The following is a 21,466-nucleotide window of genomic DNA, read 5'->3' as shown; positions in this document are numbered from 1 at the left end:
AGTACAACATTTTAAAAATTAAAACGATAAATGCCTTCCTGAAGTTTCGTACAAAAGCTATGAAGCGTTAACATTTCACCCGAATGGTCTGCAGCTACATGAGCTAGAGATGGAATACCTGTATACTGATGAAATATTTGCTACTTTTATATCAGTAGTTTTCTTCGGTAAACGTTAAGCTTTTGCGGTCTTATTATGATAGCCTGATAGGTATTTCAATACAAAACTATTTACAGTTTTAATGTGTAGAACTGATCTCGATGCCATAATGTAATAAATAATGTTACGATACAACAAATAGTTACGTATTAAGTAGTTTTTTATAGTCTAACATAGATAACTACATATAAGTACTTACGAAATAAACTATAGGTAGGTACCTCTTTAAGCTGTCAATTTTTTCCAACCGTAAGCAATTTTGGAAAGCTAGGAGGTTTCATGCGCTTCATTTTCATCGCTTGGTGTTTATAATCCATCTTCTTACTTCAAATATTGACTGCAGAAACTGCTTTGCACAGCATCCAACTCACTGCATTAACTTCTTATGGAGGCTGCATTCGTGAGAGTACGCTGTTATTAACCTTTGCACCAACACCAATGCATGACGAAAACCTGTCTGTGATTCCAACTCTTTCAGTACCTATGCTATATATCTGGCTTCACCAACTGAATACTTGTTATCTGAGCTAATACTGACATTTTATTGCTGTTCAGTGAACATCATTCTCTAACAGTTTTGAATGATTCACGGTTAGTTTCACTAGACTTATATAGACCGGGATATGAGCCGTGATTACCCGGGGTCATATCCCGGTCTATACAAGTATAAGTCTAACATCATTCTCTACTGATCAGCTTAGAGTTATAAAAAGAAAACGGTTTTTTCTCAGTTTTAAATAGATATCAATTATTTAGTTAGTGTCCTAAAAAGCATGTATTTATTGCTTTAACACTAGAGTATGGTCACTCAGAGACTGAAATAGCCAAATAACTGTGCTTTCTTAATCTTAATTATTCAGAGGGTTCGCTATTCGGGACAAGTATAGCTGCCATTTCAATGTAGTGTTAGTAATACGGGAGTTTTATGCACCGATATATTCATAATTCAGTACTTAATAGAAAAACAAATGAGATCATTAATCTGATTATTAACTCATTATTAATTGCCCCACCACGCATAAAAACCGTAAGCAACATTGAAGAGTCTGTCTTATTTTGAAATATATTGCGCGAGAATTCGGTAAACAATTAATTCGTTTTGAATGTCACCTACGGGTGTTGTGCGTGGCAGTATTAATAGAATAATTTTAAAATAAATCCCTTGTGCTGTTCTAAGTTCTTCAACCAATAGTGGGTGATTCTACCGTTTCGTGCGAATCGCAGGTTCCTACATATCAGAACAACTATGTATTGTAGAAAACTAAAATATTTTGTAAAGTCATTACTTTGCTATGAGTAATGACGTTGCTGAATTGCAAGTTACAACCTATATATAAGAAGTCGAATATATAGATGACAATAAATTACCAGCGGGATCAAAGCAAAATTTAACATTATTGAGTGAATAACGAAGAAACCACGGACCATATCTTGGATCGGACACGTTACACACGTATTTTATATGTACCTATTCATACTAAAATTGCAATGTACCTACTGCATAATTACCGCTCGGTTGCACTCACTGATCCATGCCGTTCAACAACTGTACGATGTTTATTTCTAGTTACAGAAAAATCCGCATTTCCCAAACGATAGAATCACTGACTAACAGATAATGCGTGTCGTCTGTCAAATATATTACAACCTAGAAGTTATTAGTATCTTTAACGACAGGGTAACTGCGTAACCGATTAAAGCGACTTCGGTTTGTTCCATGTTTTCTAATCAGTCAAGTAGTTATGCAGGTACGTTGTCAGATTGATTGGGTGATCATCAACTTACTATAAAATGATATAAATTTTTCTAAAACAATTCCCTTAATAAAACAGAAATTAATTTGTTTTTTACTGCTTTTTTTTTCAAGTGATTTAAATTTTTTATGTTGGTTTTTAGCCCTTCCATTTAGTAGGTACCCATTTCAAGGGCGTTGTGAAATAATCACTACATATTGAAAAACAAAGTCCCCCGCCGCGTCTGTCTATTTGTATGTATGGATGTTCGCGATAAACTCAAAAACTACTGAACGAATTTTCATGCGGTTTTCACCTATCAATAGAGTGACTCTTGAGGAATGTTAAGGTGTATTACCCGCGCGAAGCCGGGGCGGGTCGCTAGTATTTACTATAACGAAATACTTTTTATTGTTATTTTGATAATCACTCAACTAAGAATAGAAATACTTATGACTCGTAGTTCTATTTAGCTGTTTGTTAACAATATACTGTAATGTACGTATTTTATTTTACATTCTTTCATGCATATAAAACTAAGCTATTTTATAAAGAATGAACACGCAAAATAATTTTACACTATCTTTTAATCAACTTCAGGTTAGACCAAATACTTGGCAAGCAAGGATCTAAAGCGAAAGACGTCTACGCATCCAAAATCAGCCTAGCTTCCAGAGTAGTTAAAATTGAAAGACAAGTAAGTAATTGTCATTTATTGTTGTTGTTTTAATTAGTCGAATCGTTATTTATAAATATTTTATTTCAGGTAGATGATATAGAAAGTAAGTTGGATCATTTGTTAGAATTGTATGAAGAGGACAGAAGGTCCTCGAGAAGACTAGGTGGTTCAGGAACCGGCGGCGGCCGGGGGGAGGGCGGACCGAGCGAGAGTACGCTGGCGCTGCGCACTCGGCCCGCGCTGGCCGACAAGCAGTGCTCGGAGCCCAACTCGCCCGTGTCGCGTACCTTCGAGCCGGCGCCCGCGGCGGCCGCGCCCGTACTGCACAAGCGCCCCATGAACAGGGGCTATTCTGATCTAGGAACTAGATTCATGAGGAAAAAAGTTATAGTCAGGTAAGGGTACAAGTATGTATCGTTGTTTGAAAGTTTATATTTTCACCGCTACAGAATGGGCGCTACGCCGTAGCTCGTAGCAAGCCGTGTGTTCCCACAATGTAATAAAATTGGCACGTGAATGTATGGATTTGTCAAGCGAGTCAGTGGTAGGAACAGCTTTCGAGAAAGTGTATTATTTAAAAAAATCTATCCGGCCAAGCCATGCTCAGTGTAGGGTTCCGTAGTTACCCTTCCGTCATAATATGCTAAACTGGAGCTATAAATAGCTGTGTATACTAAAGTATAGAACATTGTTAACAAAGGGATGAAATGATGCTTTGTGCCTTTCATCCGAGTTATAAAATCTACTTTTCATATCGAATACGAGGAAACCAAACCAAATTTGCAGAATCAGTAATTAAAATTAAAGTAAAAGAAATAGTAACGTATTATGGCCATGAAATGTCTTTTTTAAGCTCTACGAGTATATCTACGATTTTTTTCATAATATTTGGACCCATGGTTCAAAAGTTAGAGGGGGGGGGTTCACTTTTGACACTGATGGCTGATCATAGCCATAACAAATCTAGATCAAATTCATAACCTGTTATTACAATCAGAATACGCCTATTGTTAACAACCTAACCTTGTTAGGTTGTTAACAATAGGCGTATGGTTGGAATAATTACGAGTTATGTATTTCTTATTCATAATTTTTTTGGGCACGTAACTGCTTAAAGTTTAAAAAGAATGTACATATTATTTCTCCGGATTCCTTGTATTCAATTAAGATACTTTGACCAAGGACATATTATTTTGTATGTTATATAAACCATAATTCATTAGATGTAATCAATAATTTACATTTGAAGGACATCTTCAAATCGAAATGGAGGATCTCCGCGAGATGACGAGGTAGTTATCGTGGTGCCGACGGACCGCGAGGACACCCCGCCACGGCTCGTCACCGACAGCTCGGGTAAGTCTTACCGCTTACGATATAACTTCACATCTGCCAATTTCTGTATGTTTCGGAGCGGAACTTTACACTTCTGTATATGTATGAAGGTTACAATAACGATAAACCTATTTAAACATGCACGGTCACCTATTTGACACGACTATTACTTATCGAACGGTTCGTATGCTACCAAAGACTTGCTTTATCAGATACAGCTGACGTGTTGTCATTAATTACGTTATCCACTGTCAGTCGTTGACACGACACATACATCTACACTGTCGACGCTTATACTTTTATGTATTAACAATTTAACATACAGTAATATATAGGCATTCTAAGGTAAACGTACTGGTGCTCGACGCGGTACCAGTATATGTCATCTTGAAACTTAAGTCATTGTCAATAGAGGTGATAGCAGGGTGACATCTATTGGGCATTAAGGACTGTATCGTTTATTATAAATACAGATAAAACCTGGTCTAACTGTTGACGTGTGTATTATTTTGTATTACTATGTTCTTAAGGTATAATCTGGGGGTATTTTTAAGCCACGTCTGATATAAGAAGGTTTTACATTTATTTTATTTTAGGGACTTTATGATGATTTCAATAACGTCTAGCAAATATAATTTGGACAAGCCTATCGAGCTTAATTTGAGACTATTTCACCGATTCCTTGGTACCAAGGAATACTTGGTACGATTTAAAGATGAAAGATTTATGCAACATTTTGGATTCCCGTCAATTTCTGACGCAAGCGAAATGAGGGAAACAGCTAAAAGAATCTACCGAAATCCAAAGCCTAACGGACATTCATGGCGTTGAACCATGGCTAGAGCAGGTCGATAGAAACGCTCCATGATGGTAATATTACTAATATTGTATACCAAAGTCGGGGTTGTCGTAACATACCATATTCTCTAAAAGGCCACCATGCACAGATCCAAAAAAAAATTTCCAACTAACAGAAATGATTAGACTATGCCCAGATGTATCGCTTTACGAATCATGTGTAATTGCTGTTTACATAGTACGATTTTTTTTGTGTAATATCTCGTCTTGTTCGCAAACCGCAATTTTTTTTGTAGTATTTGTCCACAATCGTTGTTCTTACTCGGGAGGATTACGTAAATATTGTCCAAACCATATGCTTTACGTCGATCTCCCAGGACGAAATGTTACTTATTATTAAAGCACTAATTTAACTATATGTGTATTTTTTTAATAAAAATATAATACCAGAAAAAACGGCAAAGTAAAGTTGTATTTATAATAAACGATACAGTCCTTAGCATGTCGAGCACTAGTACGTTTACCTTATAATAAGTTTGTATCATGCTTATAATAATATTTCATAAAATTTTAGATATGTAAGTGCCTATTTGTCGCAAGTCATTTTATATAGACTTGCTGTAGTATACTATTTCCTTAATTAACCAATTAAACATCGTTGCCATAGGTATAAATATGCGAATGTTACAAAATTGCAGCATCTTATGAAGACTATTCGTCATCGACCTCTCTCTGACCGACAACTTGGGAGAGCCCCATTGTATTCGGCCACCGCCGGCTGCGTGAGTCCAGAGCCTTTCCCTTTCGATGTGGAATGTGTATGATAGCGTCCCTCCGCCCCGTGCCCTGTACCTTGTACCCTCACAAATTTTCTCGCTCTTGAATGTACCTAATATAGGCGTTGTACCCTGGTTTCATCATTTATATATTTAATTTTTCGTTATTATTTACAAAAATGTCTTTTGTCTTTTATAGATCCCTAAGTAATATTATTCCATTGTCTCTTATTTCTTCATCCAAAATTTCTATAAGTATACCTGATGATTTGTAGAAACTAAAAACAATTCTTAACCGACTTCCTTATTCCGATCCGATTCTTAAGGCATCGAGCTTTCAAATTTTATAACAACAATGGAATCGCTTAATTAAAAACTACCAAGTACTAAGATATTTTTTGGAAGTCGGTTAAAAATATTATATCAGCTAATAATGAATTGGATGAATTTTGTATTGGAGCAAAAGGTAAGACCAGGCCACTTTACCATATAGTCGTACACAATATTTTATAACAGTTATTTAAAAGAGGTAACATCAAAGAGTAAGTTATTATCAAACTATATTTTTTTGTTCGTTTAATGTTTGCGTTCAGTGTCGAGCCTCAGAGGTTCAATATCGTAACATTTGTTGTATTCTTTAATCTCCTTGTCACCCGCAATTACCCTTCATATTCAGCATGTTGTGTATTGTAGAGTTTAGAACTTAGAAAACCTGGAAAGCATAAACATTTAAATGTACATATTCGACGTAGGTACTTGAAACTTACGGTACCTATTGTGTGTGGAGCCGACGAAGTTCAGCTCATTAGTAAATTCACCAATGCGAATAATATTGAGAAATTATTTCATCCATGCATTTTATATGGCAACGGCACCAATCATGAGGCATTTAAGTGAAAATGGAGTATTTTTGTTATTTCACTGATACCTGTAACATTTTACCGCTTTTCGCGTTAAAAGTTTAATGTCCTATTCGCATTTTGATGTTTTCGCCGTGTTAAATGAAAGATACTGCAATTAGTTTCAAGTCTCATTATTGGTGCCGCTTGCTTGGTGCTATAGCTATAGCCTATAATTACTACTTATACAGGTTGAGAAAACGAACAGGACATGAAAGGAAAATTAATGAAAAAAATTATATTAAGATAGGTAGCTCATTTGACTGCTTAAATACAGATGTATTTTTTTTTACCAGCTAGAGCAGTGTTTTTCAATATTTTTCATGACGCGACCCCCTTTGTATGACCAAAATATTTCGCTTATGTATTGCCTTACAGCTGGAAGAGGCTTCGCGACCCCCCAGGGGGTCGCGACCCACAGTTTGAAAAACACTGAGCTAGAGTATGTAAAACATTTAACAATTAAAAATAAACTTTGCACGTAAGTATCCTCCATTCACAGGGAGAGCGGGCGAACTTAAATGAGTGCATATGTACGTTTTGGTTTACATGTTAATTACATTCTAAAATAATAGAAAGTTTCTCCTAAACTTTGTCCCCTTTCACGCCCTGATGGTTAATTTCGTCCTGTATAGTTTACAGTTGACACACATTAATCGCGAATTGTTGGGTATCTGACGTATCTGTATCTCTCTAAGTAAAGCATGAAATTGATAAATTCTTTAAGTTTAAATTTTATCTGAATTACGTTATTTAATAATAGTAAGTGCAATTATTTTCAGAAGTCAACTAAGGTTTCGGTGAATATATTCGTAAAGTTTTAAATAAATACAAGCATTTTATTTACATACTCGTATCTTAGATAGGTAGTTACTCAAATTTGCAAGCGAAAGGGCTTTTAGGAATGACAATAAATAGATATATTAAACGAAAGGATTTGCATGGAGGAGGGACTTATGATATCTAAATAAATAGAAATGCATTACATTGTAAGAGTTACTATCTCCGTTATAGTTGCTCGGAGGGAGGAAAGGATTAGTTATTACTTGTTATTAAACAACCGTCGCGATGTAGGTACCTTAGTAGTTGTAACAAAAACTTAATGTTATTTATATTAGAGAAAAACATGGATTAAAAAGCCATCTGCCAACAAAATACTTATCTTCCGAAAATAATTGCACTCTACGGATGTGTCTGGTAGAGATAAACCATTTTTTAAACTGCTATATACCTACCTAGACAATATAGGTGCATATTATATACTATGATGATGGGAATGATGATACAATACATTCAATTATGGCAAATTACCTACTTGTATAACAACTTTTGTTCATTGTATGCTGTTGTATCTTTAGATATGTGTGTAGGTGCTACGGAGTGTCTCTCCTCATGTTTATACATTGCAAATAAACTGTAAATGTAAGCATTAATCACATACACATAACATTAAATACGCCAAGCATTAAGATATTCAAAACGCATTTGCTTAGAATTGCCGGTACATAGAAGGCACAATTGATACAGTCACCAACACGCATGAATGCACCAAAAAGGGAAAGGTTGGCAATAACTTGCATTTTTACTACGATTCAAATAAAATTGATTAGGCTGGCAACCTTGAAGATACCTTTACGTATAAGTACTGAAGTACCTAGTATTCCTGTGGTTAGCTATTAAAAAGTATCATCTTAAAACGTCGAACAACAATATGCCTATGAGTGTTGGTATATACCTAATCCTAATGATACCTAAACAATACCCTTTTCCTGCTTAAAGCGTTTTCATATTGTCCGGTCCGATATCGAATATCGGAATGAAGTAAAATGTAAAACATTTGTTTATTATGTATTTATTTATTCATTATCTGCATGGCAAAAAATAATGTTAATCCAAAATAAGGCGGACTTCATGCCACAGGGCACTCTTTTGTCCGTCCTTTTCAATAGAGGCCACCCAACATCCGATATCAGATTGGCACCTCCGATAATTTCAGACATGTCGGACGCCTCGTCAGCTGTCGGACCGATAATTTTTGTTTGTGCGCGCATATTATGCGGGGAACAGCGTACGGACACCGCGCGGTACGACATTGTTGATGTACCTACATGTCCGATATCGGATCGGACAATTTGAAACCCTCATAAAAGACATAACATCTGATTATGGCTAAACCAGCCGATTGCAGATAAAATTAGAGAAAAAAAAGGTATGTTTTTCGACGTTTTGAAATCATACAATTTCAATACCTACCTAGCTTAACCGAACAACACCACACCACTAACGAAACTTCGTTTCATAGGTTAATAGACAAATATGTAAGCTTACAGTGCTCACTCCATATATTGATAAAAAGCCTTTTATAATAAAATTTAAGTGCGCTTGGCGAAAACTTATTTGTAATAAGATTTAAGCTTAATACGAGTAAGTACTAAGTTAATTTTAAACGTATTACTATGTAATACGTTTTACCATACCTCCCATACAACTTATCAATAATTAAGTAAGGAAACTGATGTATAAAGCGAGCTCTGTAGTTAAGCTAACTTATTTTTCTATGGTTCCATACACAGTTCTTTCTATGAGTATTAAAAATGACATTTTTCCGTCCGAAATCCGATGTTACTTCATAATATTCAGGGTTATTAAATATATCAGGCCATTCCATTCCGAGTTTGTGAGCTTCCGATATAGGTACAAACTTATTTGGCAAGGCGCCCATCTACGAGTCCTATTTATATATCAATTGTTGCCTGACTGTATGTAATCTAATAAGAGTATACTGTGTAATTTCAGAAGTATGCGCGAGCTGCTCAGTAGAGGTAGAGACTGAAGCGGAGGCGGGGGCCTCCGGCAGCTCGGGGTCGGCGTCGTGGTGCGAGGGCGAGGGGGAGGGCGAGGGCGGGGAAGAGCGCGGCTACGGCTCGGGCGACTCGCTGGCGGAGGACGCGGCGTTGCTAGGCGCAGCGCACGCCGCGAACGCGCCGCACGCGCCGCGGATCGTGCGCACGCAGCGGCGCGACGTCGCTGTCGACCTTCACCTCTTGCGACCCGACGTTTGAACTTCCTCCAAACGATGCAACGGGCCTCTCTCTTACAAATACACTCCCGACTAATAATCCGTCTAGTTCGCATCGTTGACAGAATGTTTGATGTTCCACAAATTATTATGCCGCTAAAACTGTTGACAATAGGTGCTTATTTAAGTCAAAACAGCAATCAGATTATGCTTATTTGCATAACCTAGTGTGATTGAGTAGTAAATGGTTGAAACAATCAAAGAGTGACTATTGAAACAGTAATCAATGTATACAACGAGTAGTTATTCAGATTTGTCATGCAATAGGTTCAGAGGCACAAACAGAAAGGGGGATAAAAGGTTGCAAGCCTATTTAGTAGGTACCGTCGATGCCTTACGACACTTTTCTGTATGCTGCAATAATCCACTGATGATCTATTATTTCCTGCTGGTCAGTAAGAACTATGTATTTCATACATCAGGGTGCGTAGCCAACATGCCAATCGTTTACGCCCCGTATAGAACGAAACGCAGTCACTGTCGCACTAATATGGGAGAGTGATAGAGAGACACAAAGCGTTTTGTTGTCGTAGGGCAACCGATTTCGACTTTGGCTAGTCACCATGGAGGCCTAGCAAAGATGACAATCGTTTGCAGAAAACGAAACGGAACGTTATAATTTCCATACGTTATTTACGTTTATCTTAGCGTTTCGTTTATATAGTTTTCAGAAACTATTGTCACCTTTGCTAGGCCCCCAGCTAAGATACCTGTGTCGTGTAAATACCTAACTGGAGTACCTATGGTTTCATTATGGCCACCATTGACCAAGCCTCGTCGATTGTAGCATGAACTTATCAATTACACCCGTTTCTTCATTAAATTGTAAATAAGAACGAGCACAAGTAGGTAAAAAATACGCTTAATTTCTTTGTTTCCTATTGCTTTTAAAAGTAATTAATTATTATATTAAGGTGAAGAATAAGACATTTTACAGAATATTATCAATAAGTTGAGTGAAAGCTTAGCTTTTAATTTTATTGCATATAGTAGTTATAAGTTGTAAATAAATTAAAAATAAGGCAAATGGAGTACCGATACAGTAAAATTCATTAACGATCGTACCTAACTACTTCCGTATGTAAGTACCTACTAATGAAAAAATAATATGGCAAATTTAATGACTTTGTAAAATGATTTGAATTAATATACTTAATTATAAAGTTAGAAGAAGTCATGTGTCACCTACTTTGGGAGTGGCAGGCAATATACATAATTAATTTATATACCTAAGTATATTTTTTGCATTACCTATGACCACAACGCAAAATACAGTGCGACATAAAATAGTAGAAAACAAATGAAGGCGCCAATTTCTACGTAACTGTCACATTTTTGAGGTAAAATGCTTAAACGTGGCAACAATTTACCTAGTATGGATTTCTTAGTTCCATTTTATTTAATTTCTACTATTTTATGTCGGACTGTAATTCTTTAAAATAGCCATATTCTGACATATCCCACTCGGTGGCTAAGTAAAATACCTATCCCTTAAAAGCTCACAAAGTCCCAGTATGTATTTACTATAGAGCCCATCAATCGATGCTCATCATTGTGATTTTTTGTGATTTAATCGGTTCATTGTAAGAAAAAAAACTTACGATAAACTTTAATTATGACAATACTCAGTTCAGAAATAATCTAAATTATAATAATTTATTGCATTATGAATGCAAGCTTTTCCACCTTAAATGTGAATATTTAACATCGAATTATGTATTATTATTTTGTAATTAAATAGTCTTAAGTTACGACAATACAAACTTTCAAAAATTAATTCAACCATCGTAGAACAATATTCAAACTATACAATTGTATTATATTTTAAAAGAAAATTCATTTTTAAATAGGTGGGTACTTTTTTCTTGCCTTCAATACATTGATGCCTACTTAGTCTTAATTTTGGACCCTAGATAATGCTTATTGCAACCTAGGAATTAATGTACCTACACGCAATAGACTGATGTAACTATCAATAACTTGTAATAGAAACTATATAAAAAATACCATTTTGGAAAACTGACTTATCTACTAAGTACTAACCTACTTACATAGAACACTAATTTTGGATTAAGCTTGTTGTCATAGAAATCGAGACAGAGTCGGTCGGAGTAAAAACCTACACTTCTCTAATTTCTATCTATAGGACCAGCCAGCATCTCCTTACGATACTATACATACGAGTAAAGTACAGAATTCTTTACCTATAATATTTACATAGCACCAACTTTAACAATCCTATTCTTGAACCAATTTATAAAATTTTGGATGTATCTTGATAAAAGCAGGGTAAAATTTGCCTGTCATTCAAAAACAATTGAATTAAGATTTTAACGTTTATAATGTATACCTACTTAAATAGAACACCCTAGAACCACCTAGAACCTTACCAAAATTACCTAAGTATCTGTCTCGACCTACTGCATCCAAAATTGTAGCTAGTAGGTTACCTAATTATAAAAGAAAACGGACCTAGCCAGTTCTGCATTAAAACTTACAATGGGACCTATTGTTGCCTCCAATTAGACTTTACCATTGCCTATCTTTTTATTGTGTAAAGTATAGTTCAAAATTACCATGTTAATATAGATACTACTGTTCGCGACAAGTCAGGCACTTGTGAACAATAATAGTACATTATTGTCGAGGTTCGGAAGTAGCTACTTGCAGGCTGAGGATTCGTTTTAAACGGACGACCTTGGGAGTCCGTTTAATTGAATCCGAAGCCAGCAAGTAGCCTTCCAGCCGAGTCATATATAGTGCTTTTCTCAAAAATGGTGCAAGAAATAGAAATATTTTACAGAACTTACAGAAGCAACGTTCTAATTTTCACAGAAAAAAGTACAACCATTAAAAAAATTTGCTTGCCGCCTTTAAAAAAAAAAAGAAGTGTATTTTTCTGCTGAAAATACGCCAACCTATTTGAGACACCTAAATAGTCGCGGTACCAACATTAAGCCTATAACAGACTATCGCACCGCACCGCGACCTTGGAGCGTCGCACCCATAAGTGAGAGCGAGAAAGAGATATCTGTTTCACCCATAAGTGCGAGGGAGAACGAGATATCTGTTTCTCGCTCTCACTTATGGTTGCGACGCTCCAAGGTCGCGGTGCGGTGCGATAGTCTGTTAAAGGCTTTATAATAATAAGTGCTGATCATCTGTTTGGCTGTTTAAGGGACCTATGCCTTCATTTGATATGGCCATTTAAAGTTTTAAAAAGTTTGGAACTCGTTAAATAATGGAATTTGTATGCGACATTGCAGTCCCGAAATCGAGACTGCAATGTTTTTAACTTTTTAATTTTTTGAATGACCATAAACTACGCACTTCGCGACCTATTTTTTAACCGGCAACGTCAACTTTGCCGTCCATTTTTGAGAAAAGTATTTTATTATTCTTTGATTAACAACTTCGTGAAATCGAATGGCCATAAGTAGCCGAGTACCAAAAGATACTCAAATATGGAATTTGTTTGATGTTTATCTCAAGTCTATCTGATAATCTCTGTACACCCGACTTGCACAAATAACTGAAAGGAAGCTCTTGAGAAAAAATAAAATGGTAAAAATTGCGATTGGCAAAAATCGCAATCTAGAAAAAACGATTTTCGGAAGAAAGTACACACTCGATACGCTCTTCCTGGACAACTAATTAGCAAATTCGGTTACTAACATGGAAGGACAATTCCACTCAGATAACTAGTTTGCTATGCGGAAGACTCATTCCCTCTGGATTAACTAATCGTCAAACTCGGTTAAGAATATGGAATAATAATTCCACTCATACAACTGGTTTTCTCTGCGGAAGAAATAGTCTACATAGATAACCAGTTATCAAACTTGGTTAAGTGGATGGAACAAAGGCATGTAACCTAAAAAGTTAAATAAAGCCCCTGTTGTATGTGACGCTCGCGCTCGTACATACATTCCATATTTGGAATTTGTAATATAACTTAAGGCTTGCGGTTGCAGACACATTATTCCGTCACCTAAGAAGTTTGATTAAGGCCCAGTAGGTTTGTTTTTCTTCTCTCATTCTCACTGATCTCGGGACCGCGAATTTCATGTGTCGCGAATTTTTTTGTATAATTTTTTTTGTGTGTTTTAATAATAAAAAAAGTAATCGCTGAGTCTAAAGCACAATATTGCTCATTTTTATAAGTAATTTTAAAATATCTAGGTCTTGTGCATTTTTTTAGTGCATTTTAGATCTAGTTCCTGATTTTTTTCTATCGAGCGAAAATCAAAACCTCTCAGGATTCGAATCGCTGAAGTCGAATCGGTTTTTTGGCAACCGTATTGTGTTCTGATCTAAAAAGGCGCTACGACTTTTCAAACACTCCGTTATCTGAGCCTATTGCGCCTTAATCGTATCTATAGCTGGTCAAGCAAATCTTGTCAGTAAAAAAAGGCGCGAAATTCAAATTTTCTATGGGACGATATTCCTTCGCGCCTACATTTTTCTGCCGCCTTTTTCTACTGACAAGATCTGCTTGACCAAGTATACCTACTTATAATTGTATAGTCACGAAGATAAAGATAAAAAGTAGAAGCGTTTCTGTAAACTGTGCACACCATGATCTGTGACACAACCGACATGAAAGAGGGACTTTACTTAAGTTTTTAACTAGAGTCTGTGCGGAAAGAGAAGAGTCGTAGAATGTATTGGATCCCTTACTTTTCGCGATTCTTCTCTTTCCGTACAAACTCTATTCGCCTATCTATTTCTTTAGTCACTTTAGTCAGTGCTTGTAAGTACCTACTGCAAATACTTAATACGTCCTTATTCATAAAATTTTACGGGCCTGATTTAGTTAAATTATTTTTTATCCTTTTCTTACAGTCATATGGCAACTGAAGCAACTCTTGTTTAATATTTTTATACTTATTAGCAATTTTAATTTTATATGGACTTTTTGTCTAAATAAAGTAATTTTTTTTTTTTTTAATACGTAAGTCAAAATTACAGATAAGGACAAACGATTATTACGTTATTTATTAGCTAATTGAAGTTTGCAGCGCGTTTATGAATAAGGGGGTTAGTATGTACGGGAACCACGGTGGAAATAAATATTTGTATATTAATAGGGCAACTTCAGTCCAATATACAAATTAAATAGTTAAGCAATAACGTGTTAGTAATACAAGGGAACATTGACTCTGTGAAATGGATTTGAGCCCGGTCCAATATTGCTAGATTGTACGAGTACATATGCGCGTTTTAAATAAACATGCTTAACATAAGTTTATAGACTGATGATTTGCTTTCATTGTTTTATTTGTAAGATAAGTATGGTATTTACGAGATTCCATAATAAAGCACCAATTTAGTAAGTATAAGCAATCATTGTATTTAAGATTCCTAGGTCTCTTAAATTGATGACTGACTACAATTAAACGTTACTACCGGTGTCCAGTTATTTTAAGGAATAATAGTTTTTTAAATGTAGTGCTAGGGAAACTCTACCATCTTTAGTTATGTGACGGATCATTTTATAGTACCTAAACATTTGTACATAATTTCCTATTCGTACTTGTAAACATTTCAATTTTGTCGTGAACAGTAGATGTTACAAAATAATAAATAATTATTAATAAAAACATCAATACCTACAGTCACTTTTTAGTCATTGCAATTATTAATTCGAAACTATGTTTTTCATCACACCTGCTCGAAAAAGATCTTATTGACCTGAATGGTGTAGGTACTGAAAGACAAAGGCCTATATTGTTGCCGCGGGAGTTATGGTTTGTGAAAAAAAAATATAACTCTCTAGGGAGTTATCTTTTTTTTTAATTATGTCACTAATTCATACGAACCAAGGATGTTATAAGTAAAATACTTTTCATCACACTTGCTCGTAAAAGATCATATTTCATGCAGGTGTACTGAAGGACAAAGGCCTATATTGTTCCCGCGGGAGTTATGGTTTGTGAAAAAAAATGAAAATGAAAGAAAAAATTGTTTATTTGGATTACAACATTACACAATTCACAATTAGTTATTTTTGGTCCGTTTGGGACTTCCGATTCTGCGCCATCCTGATAGTCACGCCTCGTGATTAATTCCTTTGTTTTTTGCTCATTCATATTGTTTAAAGTGTAATATCGGTAGCTTATTATACAGTGAACTAATATGGTAGTGTGTAGAGAATGGAGAATTAATCTTGACACGCGTTTAACCACCATTTTTTAGTCAACGGCCGGTAGTCCACGTGCCAAGTACACTTGTAAAGCCCAGATATCGCTTTACAAGATGTTTACAAGAGCTAATAAAATCACCGTACACTGTCTTGTACTAGCCATACAACTTTAGTCGTATTTAGCTCCTAATAGCTTGATACTGGCGAAATAGTCCTACTGGACTAACTAAAGCCATAATTTTAAAAGAATTAATTCATGAATAATAATTATTTCGCTTAAAATTTAGTTTTTTCTTCGCAAATGTGATGAAAAACATTGCGTGTAACTCCGGGGGTAAGAATATTGTAAACTCGAGTCTTTAATTCTTCATCTACAAAATCTCGCTTACCCCCCACCCCCACACTCTTTCACTCTTATGTAGGCATTTCATCTATAATTATTATAGCTGGTCAAGCAGATCTTGTCAGTAGAAAAATAAAATAAATAAAAAATAATAAAAAACTTAAAAATAGACAAAAAGAAAACCAAAACAAAATAACTTAATATAAATTCTTTTTTTAAAAAAGGGAACCGCCTTCAAAAAACCAACCCACTGAAAAGCATAAAATAATTTTTATATGGCACCCCTATACATGTCCAGTCCCTATATCCCGTCGTAAAGCAAATTTCTGCCAAAAAGTAATTAATACCTAATAATAAGAAAATTAATAATCATCCGGGTAATTACTTGGTTTTTGAAGTCGGTGCCAAACCAAAATTTTAGAGAACCGATATTTTAGACAACGAAGAACGCTGCACGTACTTGCATTATAAATACATACTTAGTTTACTCATTAATTTAGTTCTTGTAGGTACTACATACTCGTATTTTTTTTCTGATTGGTAGCAAAGAATGTTTTTGTTGGTTTGGCACCGCCTTCAAAAACCAAGTAATTACCCGGATGATTATTAATTTTCTTATTATTAGGTATTAATTACTTTTTGGCAGAAATTTGCTTTACGACGGGATATAGGGACTGGACATGTATAGGGGTGCCATATAAAAATTATTTTATGCTTTTCAGTGGGTTGGTTTTTTGAAGGCGGTTCCCTTTTTTAAAAAAAGAATTTATATTAAGTTATTTTGTTTTGGTTTTCTTTTTGTCTATTTTTAAGTTTTTTATTATTTTTTATTTATTTTATTTTATTTTTTACTTTTTAGTGATAGGTCAATCATTTATTTTAGGTTTTTGGCTAAAATACTAGTTTGTTAGGCTCTCCATTTAGTTTTAGTGTAATTTAGTATTAAGTTATTTTGTTTTGGTTTTCTTTTTGTTTACATTTTTTTTAATTCTTTTTTATTTATTTAATTTAATTTTTAATTTTTAATGATAGGTACTTCATTTATTTTAGGTTTTGGGCTAAAATACTTGTTTGACTCCCACTGCCACTATTTTATCTTAATCGGATTCAGCAACTTAAATTTGACGGTAGGTATACCGATAGCATCGCCACCTACCGGATCCAACCACCCACGGTTTTTCTAACCATCCATGTACTGTACACTAAAACTTTCTCCAGAATGTAACAAACACTTTTCTGAAAACGGCATCAAAATCGGTTTAGTCAAACACGAGATAATCACGAAGAAACATACATACAAACATACGGGTCAAACTGAGAACTTCCTTTTTTTAAAGACGGTTAGAAAATAGTTGATCGACCCACCTAGTGGAACTCTGCAACATAGGCACATGACGATAAGTCGGCTAACCAAAACAAAGTGTGCCTATGTTGCACCAAATCTGAGTTCCACTAGGTACAGCCAGGGTTCACCATCAGTTTTATCTAGGGTACTGCTCTCCCAAGTGCTCATCAAGATGTGACGAATGACCAAAATAGCGTGGGCCTTGTTGCACCAAACCTGAGTTCCACTAGGTACAGCCAGGTTTCAGCATCAGCTATATCGTGGGTACTGCTCTCCCAAGTGCTCATCAAGATGTGACAGATGACCAAAATAGCTTGGGCCTATGTTGCACCAAACCTGAGTTCCACTAGGTACATCCAGGGTTCAGCATCAGCTCTATCTTGGGTACTGCTCTTCCAAGTGCTCATCAAGACGCGTCTGATGACCAAAACAGCGTGGGTCTATGTTGCACCAAACCTGAGTTCCACTAGGTACATCCAGGGTTTAGCATCAGCTCTATCTTGGGTACTGCTCTCCCAAGTGCTCATCAAGACGCGTCGGATGACCAAAACAGCGTGGGCCTATGTTGCACTAAACCTGAGTTCCACTAGGTACATCCTGAGTTCCACTAGGTACATCCAGAGTTCAGCATCAGCTCCATCTTGGGTACTACTCTCCCAAGTGCTCATCAAGATGTGACAGATGACCAAAATAGCGTGGGCCTATGTTGCACCAAACCTGAGTTCCACTAGGTACATCCAGGGTTCAGCATCAGCTCTATCTTGGGTACTGCTCTCCCAAGTGCTCATCAAGGCGTGTCGGATGACCAAAACAGCGTGGGCCTATATTGCACCAAACCTGAGTTCCACTAGGTACAGCCAGGGTTCAGCATCAGCTCTATCTTGGGTACTGCTCTTCCAAGTGCTCATCAAGACGCGTCGGATGACCAAAACAGCGTGGGCCTATGTTGCACCAAACCTGAGTTCCACTAGTTACATCCAGGGTTCAGCATCAGCTCTATCTTGGGTACTGCTCTTCCAAGTGCTCATCAAGACGCTTCGGATGACCAAAACAGCGTGGGCCTATGTTGCACCAAACCTGAGTTCCACTAGGTACATCCAGGGTTCAGCATAAGCTCTATCTTGGGTACTGCTCTCCCAAGTGCTTATCAAGGCGTGTCGGATGACCAAAACAGCGTGGGCCTATGTTGCACCAAACCTGAGTTCCACTAGGTACATCCAGGGTTCAGCATCAGCTCTATCTTGGGTACTGCTCTTCCAAGTGCTCATCAAGACGCGTCGGATGACCAAAACAGCGTGGGCCTATGTTGCACCAAACCTGAGTTCCACTAGGTACATCCAGGGTTCAGCATCAGCTCTATCTTGGGTACTGCTCTTCCAAGTGCTCATCAAGACGCGTCGAATGACCAAAACAGCGTGGGCCTATGTTGCACCAAACCTGAGTTCCACTAGGTACATCCAGGGTTCAGCATCAGCTCTATCTTGGGTACTGCTCTCCCAAGTGCTCATCAAGGCGTGTCGGATGACCAAAACAGCGTGGGCCTATGTTGCACCAAACCTGAGTTCCACTAGGTACAGCCAGGGTTCAGCATCAGCTCAGATCTATGTATACTAAAACCTTCTCCAGAATGTAACAAACACTTTTCTGAAAACCGCATCAAAATCGGTTCAGCCAAACGCGAGATAATCGCGAACAAATGTACATACATAAATACATACATACATACATACATACATACATACATACGGGTCAAACTGAGAACCTCCTTTTTTTTTGAAGGCGGTTAAAAAGGCGGCAAATTTGAGAAATGTAGGCACGAAGGGATATCGTCCCATAGAAAATTTGAATTTCGCGCCTTTTTTTACTGTCAAGAATTGCTTGACCAGCTATATTTACCCAACAATTTAATTCGTTAAAGCACATACGTTACACACTACCGCACCGCACCAAGGTCGCAGTGCGGCCCGGTAGTGTGTTAAGGACCTTACCACGACCTTACAGTACCTATAGCTGGTCAACCAATCTTGTCAGTAAAAAAAGGCGCGAAATTCAAATTTTCTATGGGACGATATCCCTTCGCGCCTACAAGCCCCCTCCACACTCGTGCGCGAATCGCGGTGCAAAGTCGCTAACGCGAGTGTGGAGGACCCTATAGGCAACCTTTGGAGCCCCCTGCACACTAGTGCGCGAAGCGCGGCGCGAAGTCGCGATTCACGCACATAGTCTAGAGGGGGCTTGAGACGAATTATTCGAAAATATAAAATGAAGAATTGTATGTATACTTGGTCAACCAGATCTTGACAGTAGAAAAAGGCGAGAAATTCAAATTTTCTATGGGACGATATACCTTCGCGCCTACATTTTTCAAATTTGCCGCCTTTTTCTACTGTCAAGATCTGCTTGACTAGCTATAAGTACCCTGGTGCCCCTGGTTCTGGGGCGCCACACAAGAAATATTGAGGATTTCCCACAGCTGCCTAAATTTTTATTTCTAACAAGACTTCATGAGAATCATATAGTATCATTGTAAAAGCAGTCTCAACCAATTATAATAAGTAGGCTCGATAAGTAGGTACCTACTAACTGTGTACAAACTCAGCCTGTTTGACCAACTAACTGTATGTATTAGAAAATATAGAAACTGCCTCGAAAATAACAAGTCTTTTTTTAAGTCTCTGTCTCAGTATATATAAGTTACTCTATGGTCTCTGTGACCTCCACGAAAACAAACTGTTGCCAGAAAAGCGGATTACTTTAAAGCCATAACACACTACATCACCACACGCTCCGCACCAATTTCCCTAGTGTGTAAAGGCCCCAGTACAATGGGCCATCGCTGGCCACTCCAAGTTACGCAGCCATGCGGTAGAATGAGATAGCAATATCACTTGCTCCCTCTAACACATAAATGCGTCCCTTGGAGTGGCCGGCGATGGCCCATTGTGTACTGGCGCCTTAAGCTGCATCGCACCGTTTGACAGCTGTCATTTTCAAATTATGACAGTGGACGGCATTGTAGCCAGTTGATGAAATAACAAAAATGCGGAAGCAGTTCTTTAAAGACGTAGATTTTTAAAGATTTTCATGGAAAAAGGTGCATTATATTACCTCAGGCCGTACATCTACCTCTAAAAAAGCGGATCCACATTAATTGAATTTAATTCTTATAGCCAACTTAGACTCTCGCGAGAGCCACGAGACGAGCCGCGAGCCGCGCCACGAGACGCGAGTCCACCGCTTACACTCGCCTTCGGCTTGTCATTCGGTTTCCTTATCTTATGCCGTGCCGAGAGTTTTTAAATTATATTAGCTCGACGAGCTTGCGAGCCACGAGACGAGCCGCGAGCCCACCGCATACACTCGCGTCTCGTGGCACGGCTCGCGGCTCGTCTCGTGGCTCGCACAAGAGTCTAAACTGGCTATTAAAGGATTCCATTGCTAAAATTCGTTGAAAAACACGGAAATATGAGACATTTGGCAACACTAGCGCACGAGTGTGGAGGGCCCGGAGGGCCCTCTAGAACCGCTCCAAGATCGCAGTCGGTGCGATAGTCTGTTATGGCCTTTAAGTGGTATCCAGATGAGACAATTTTTCGCCAATCTGATGAAATTCTCCGATCGAATCAGCAGGTGCGGACACATAAATGCCAATTTTCATAGACATTATCTATGGAATGAATTTTCCTGATCAAATCAACTGATTTGATCAGTCATGTCTGGATACCACTTTAGTTTAAACATCAATGTGAAATTATTTTATTAAAGTATGTGAAGCCATTTCCGTTTTATACAGAAAATGACAGACAAGGCGTCTCCCTATAATAAAGGTTCAACGAATTCAATCGATCGTGAAATTTTCGTGTGAAGTGTGTTGAGTCCCTTCCTTGACAATTTATCTATGGTCAACACCGAATAGAAAAAAGTTCGCTTCAGTCAAAGTCAATGTCACTCCACTCATCACTCATCCTGACAAATTTTCTAAGTTTGTCAAAACTGTCAAAAAAGCGCTTCGTTTATTGCTTTGCTTTGTTTATTTATATAATTTCCTATTTTCATTTAAAGTCTTTCATCTACTTTGTAAATTAACATTATGCCAAGTCAGTTTGAAGAAGAGCGAGTGTGGGAGGGATCCAATCATAACCATTTTGAGGTAAGTTTTTAGCCACTTGTATTGT

At 37.2% G+C, this 21,466-nt stretch overlaps 2 protein-coding genes across 13 annotated transcripts in view; both read left to right on the top strand.

Moving 5' to 3' along the window:
- Positions 1 to 9,558, top strand: part of LOC134647229 (potassium voltage-gated channel subfamily KQT member 4) — a 70,140-nt gene extending 60,582 nt beyond the window's left edge. For 6 of the 10 annotated variants that reach the window (XM_063501482.1, XM_063501479.1, XM_063501483.1 and 3 more), the window contains 4 exons: positions 2,493 to 2,589; positions 2,659 to 2,966; positions 3,821 to 3,927; positions 9,176 to 9,558. In XM_063501482.1, the coding sequence (XP_063357552.1) occupies positions 2,493 to 2,589; positions 2,659 to 2,966; positions 3,821 to 3,927; positions 9,176 to 9,441 (778 nt within the window). In that variant the 3' untranslated portion in view covers positions 9,442 to 9,558. Of the gene's footprint in view, positions 1 to 2,492; positions 2,590 to 2,658; positions 2,967 to 3,820; positions 3,928 to 5,371; positions 5,591 to 9,175 lie in introns of those variants that run through there. The other 4 variants (XM_063501487.1, XM_063501480.1, XM_063501486.1 and 1 more) reach the window with 4 other exon arrangements.
- Positions 1 to 21,466, top strand: part of LOC134647233 (negative elongation factor D) — a 387,727-nt gene that overhangs the window by 288,957 nt on the left and 77,304 nt on the right. For 2 of the 3 annotated variants that reach the window (XM_063501496.1, XM_063501497.1), the window contains exon 1: positions 21,281 to 21,441. The exons of the other annotated variant lie outside the window; for it this stretch is intronic. In XM_063501496.1, the coding sequence (XP_063357566.1) occupies positions 21,382 to 21,441 (60 nt within the window). In that variant the 5' untranslated portion in view covers positions 21,281 to 21,381. Of the gene's footprint in view, positions 1 to 21,280; positions 21,442 to 21,466 lie in introns of those variants that run through there. 3 annotated transcript variants of the gene reach the window in all.

Source organism: Cydia amplana, chromosome 4 (assembly GCF_948474715.1).
Source record: "Cydia amplana chromosome 4, ilCydAmpl1.1, whole genome shotgun sequence".
Classification (NCBI taxonomy): domain Eukaryota; kingdom Metazoa; phylum Arthropoda; class Insecta; order Lepidoptera; family Tortricidae; genus Cydia; species Cydia amplana.
This window is presented reverse-complemented; position numbering and strand designations above follow the sequence as displayed.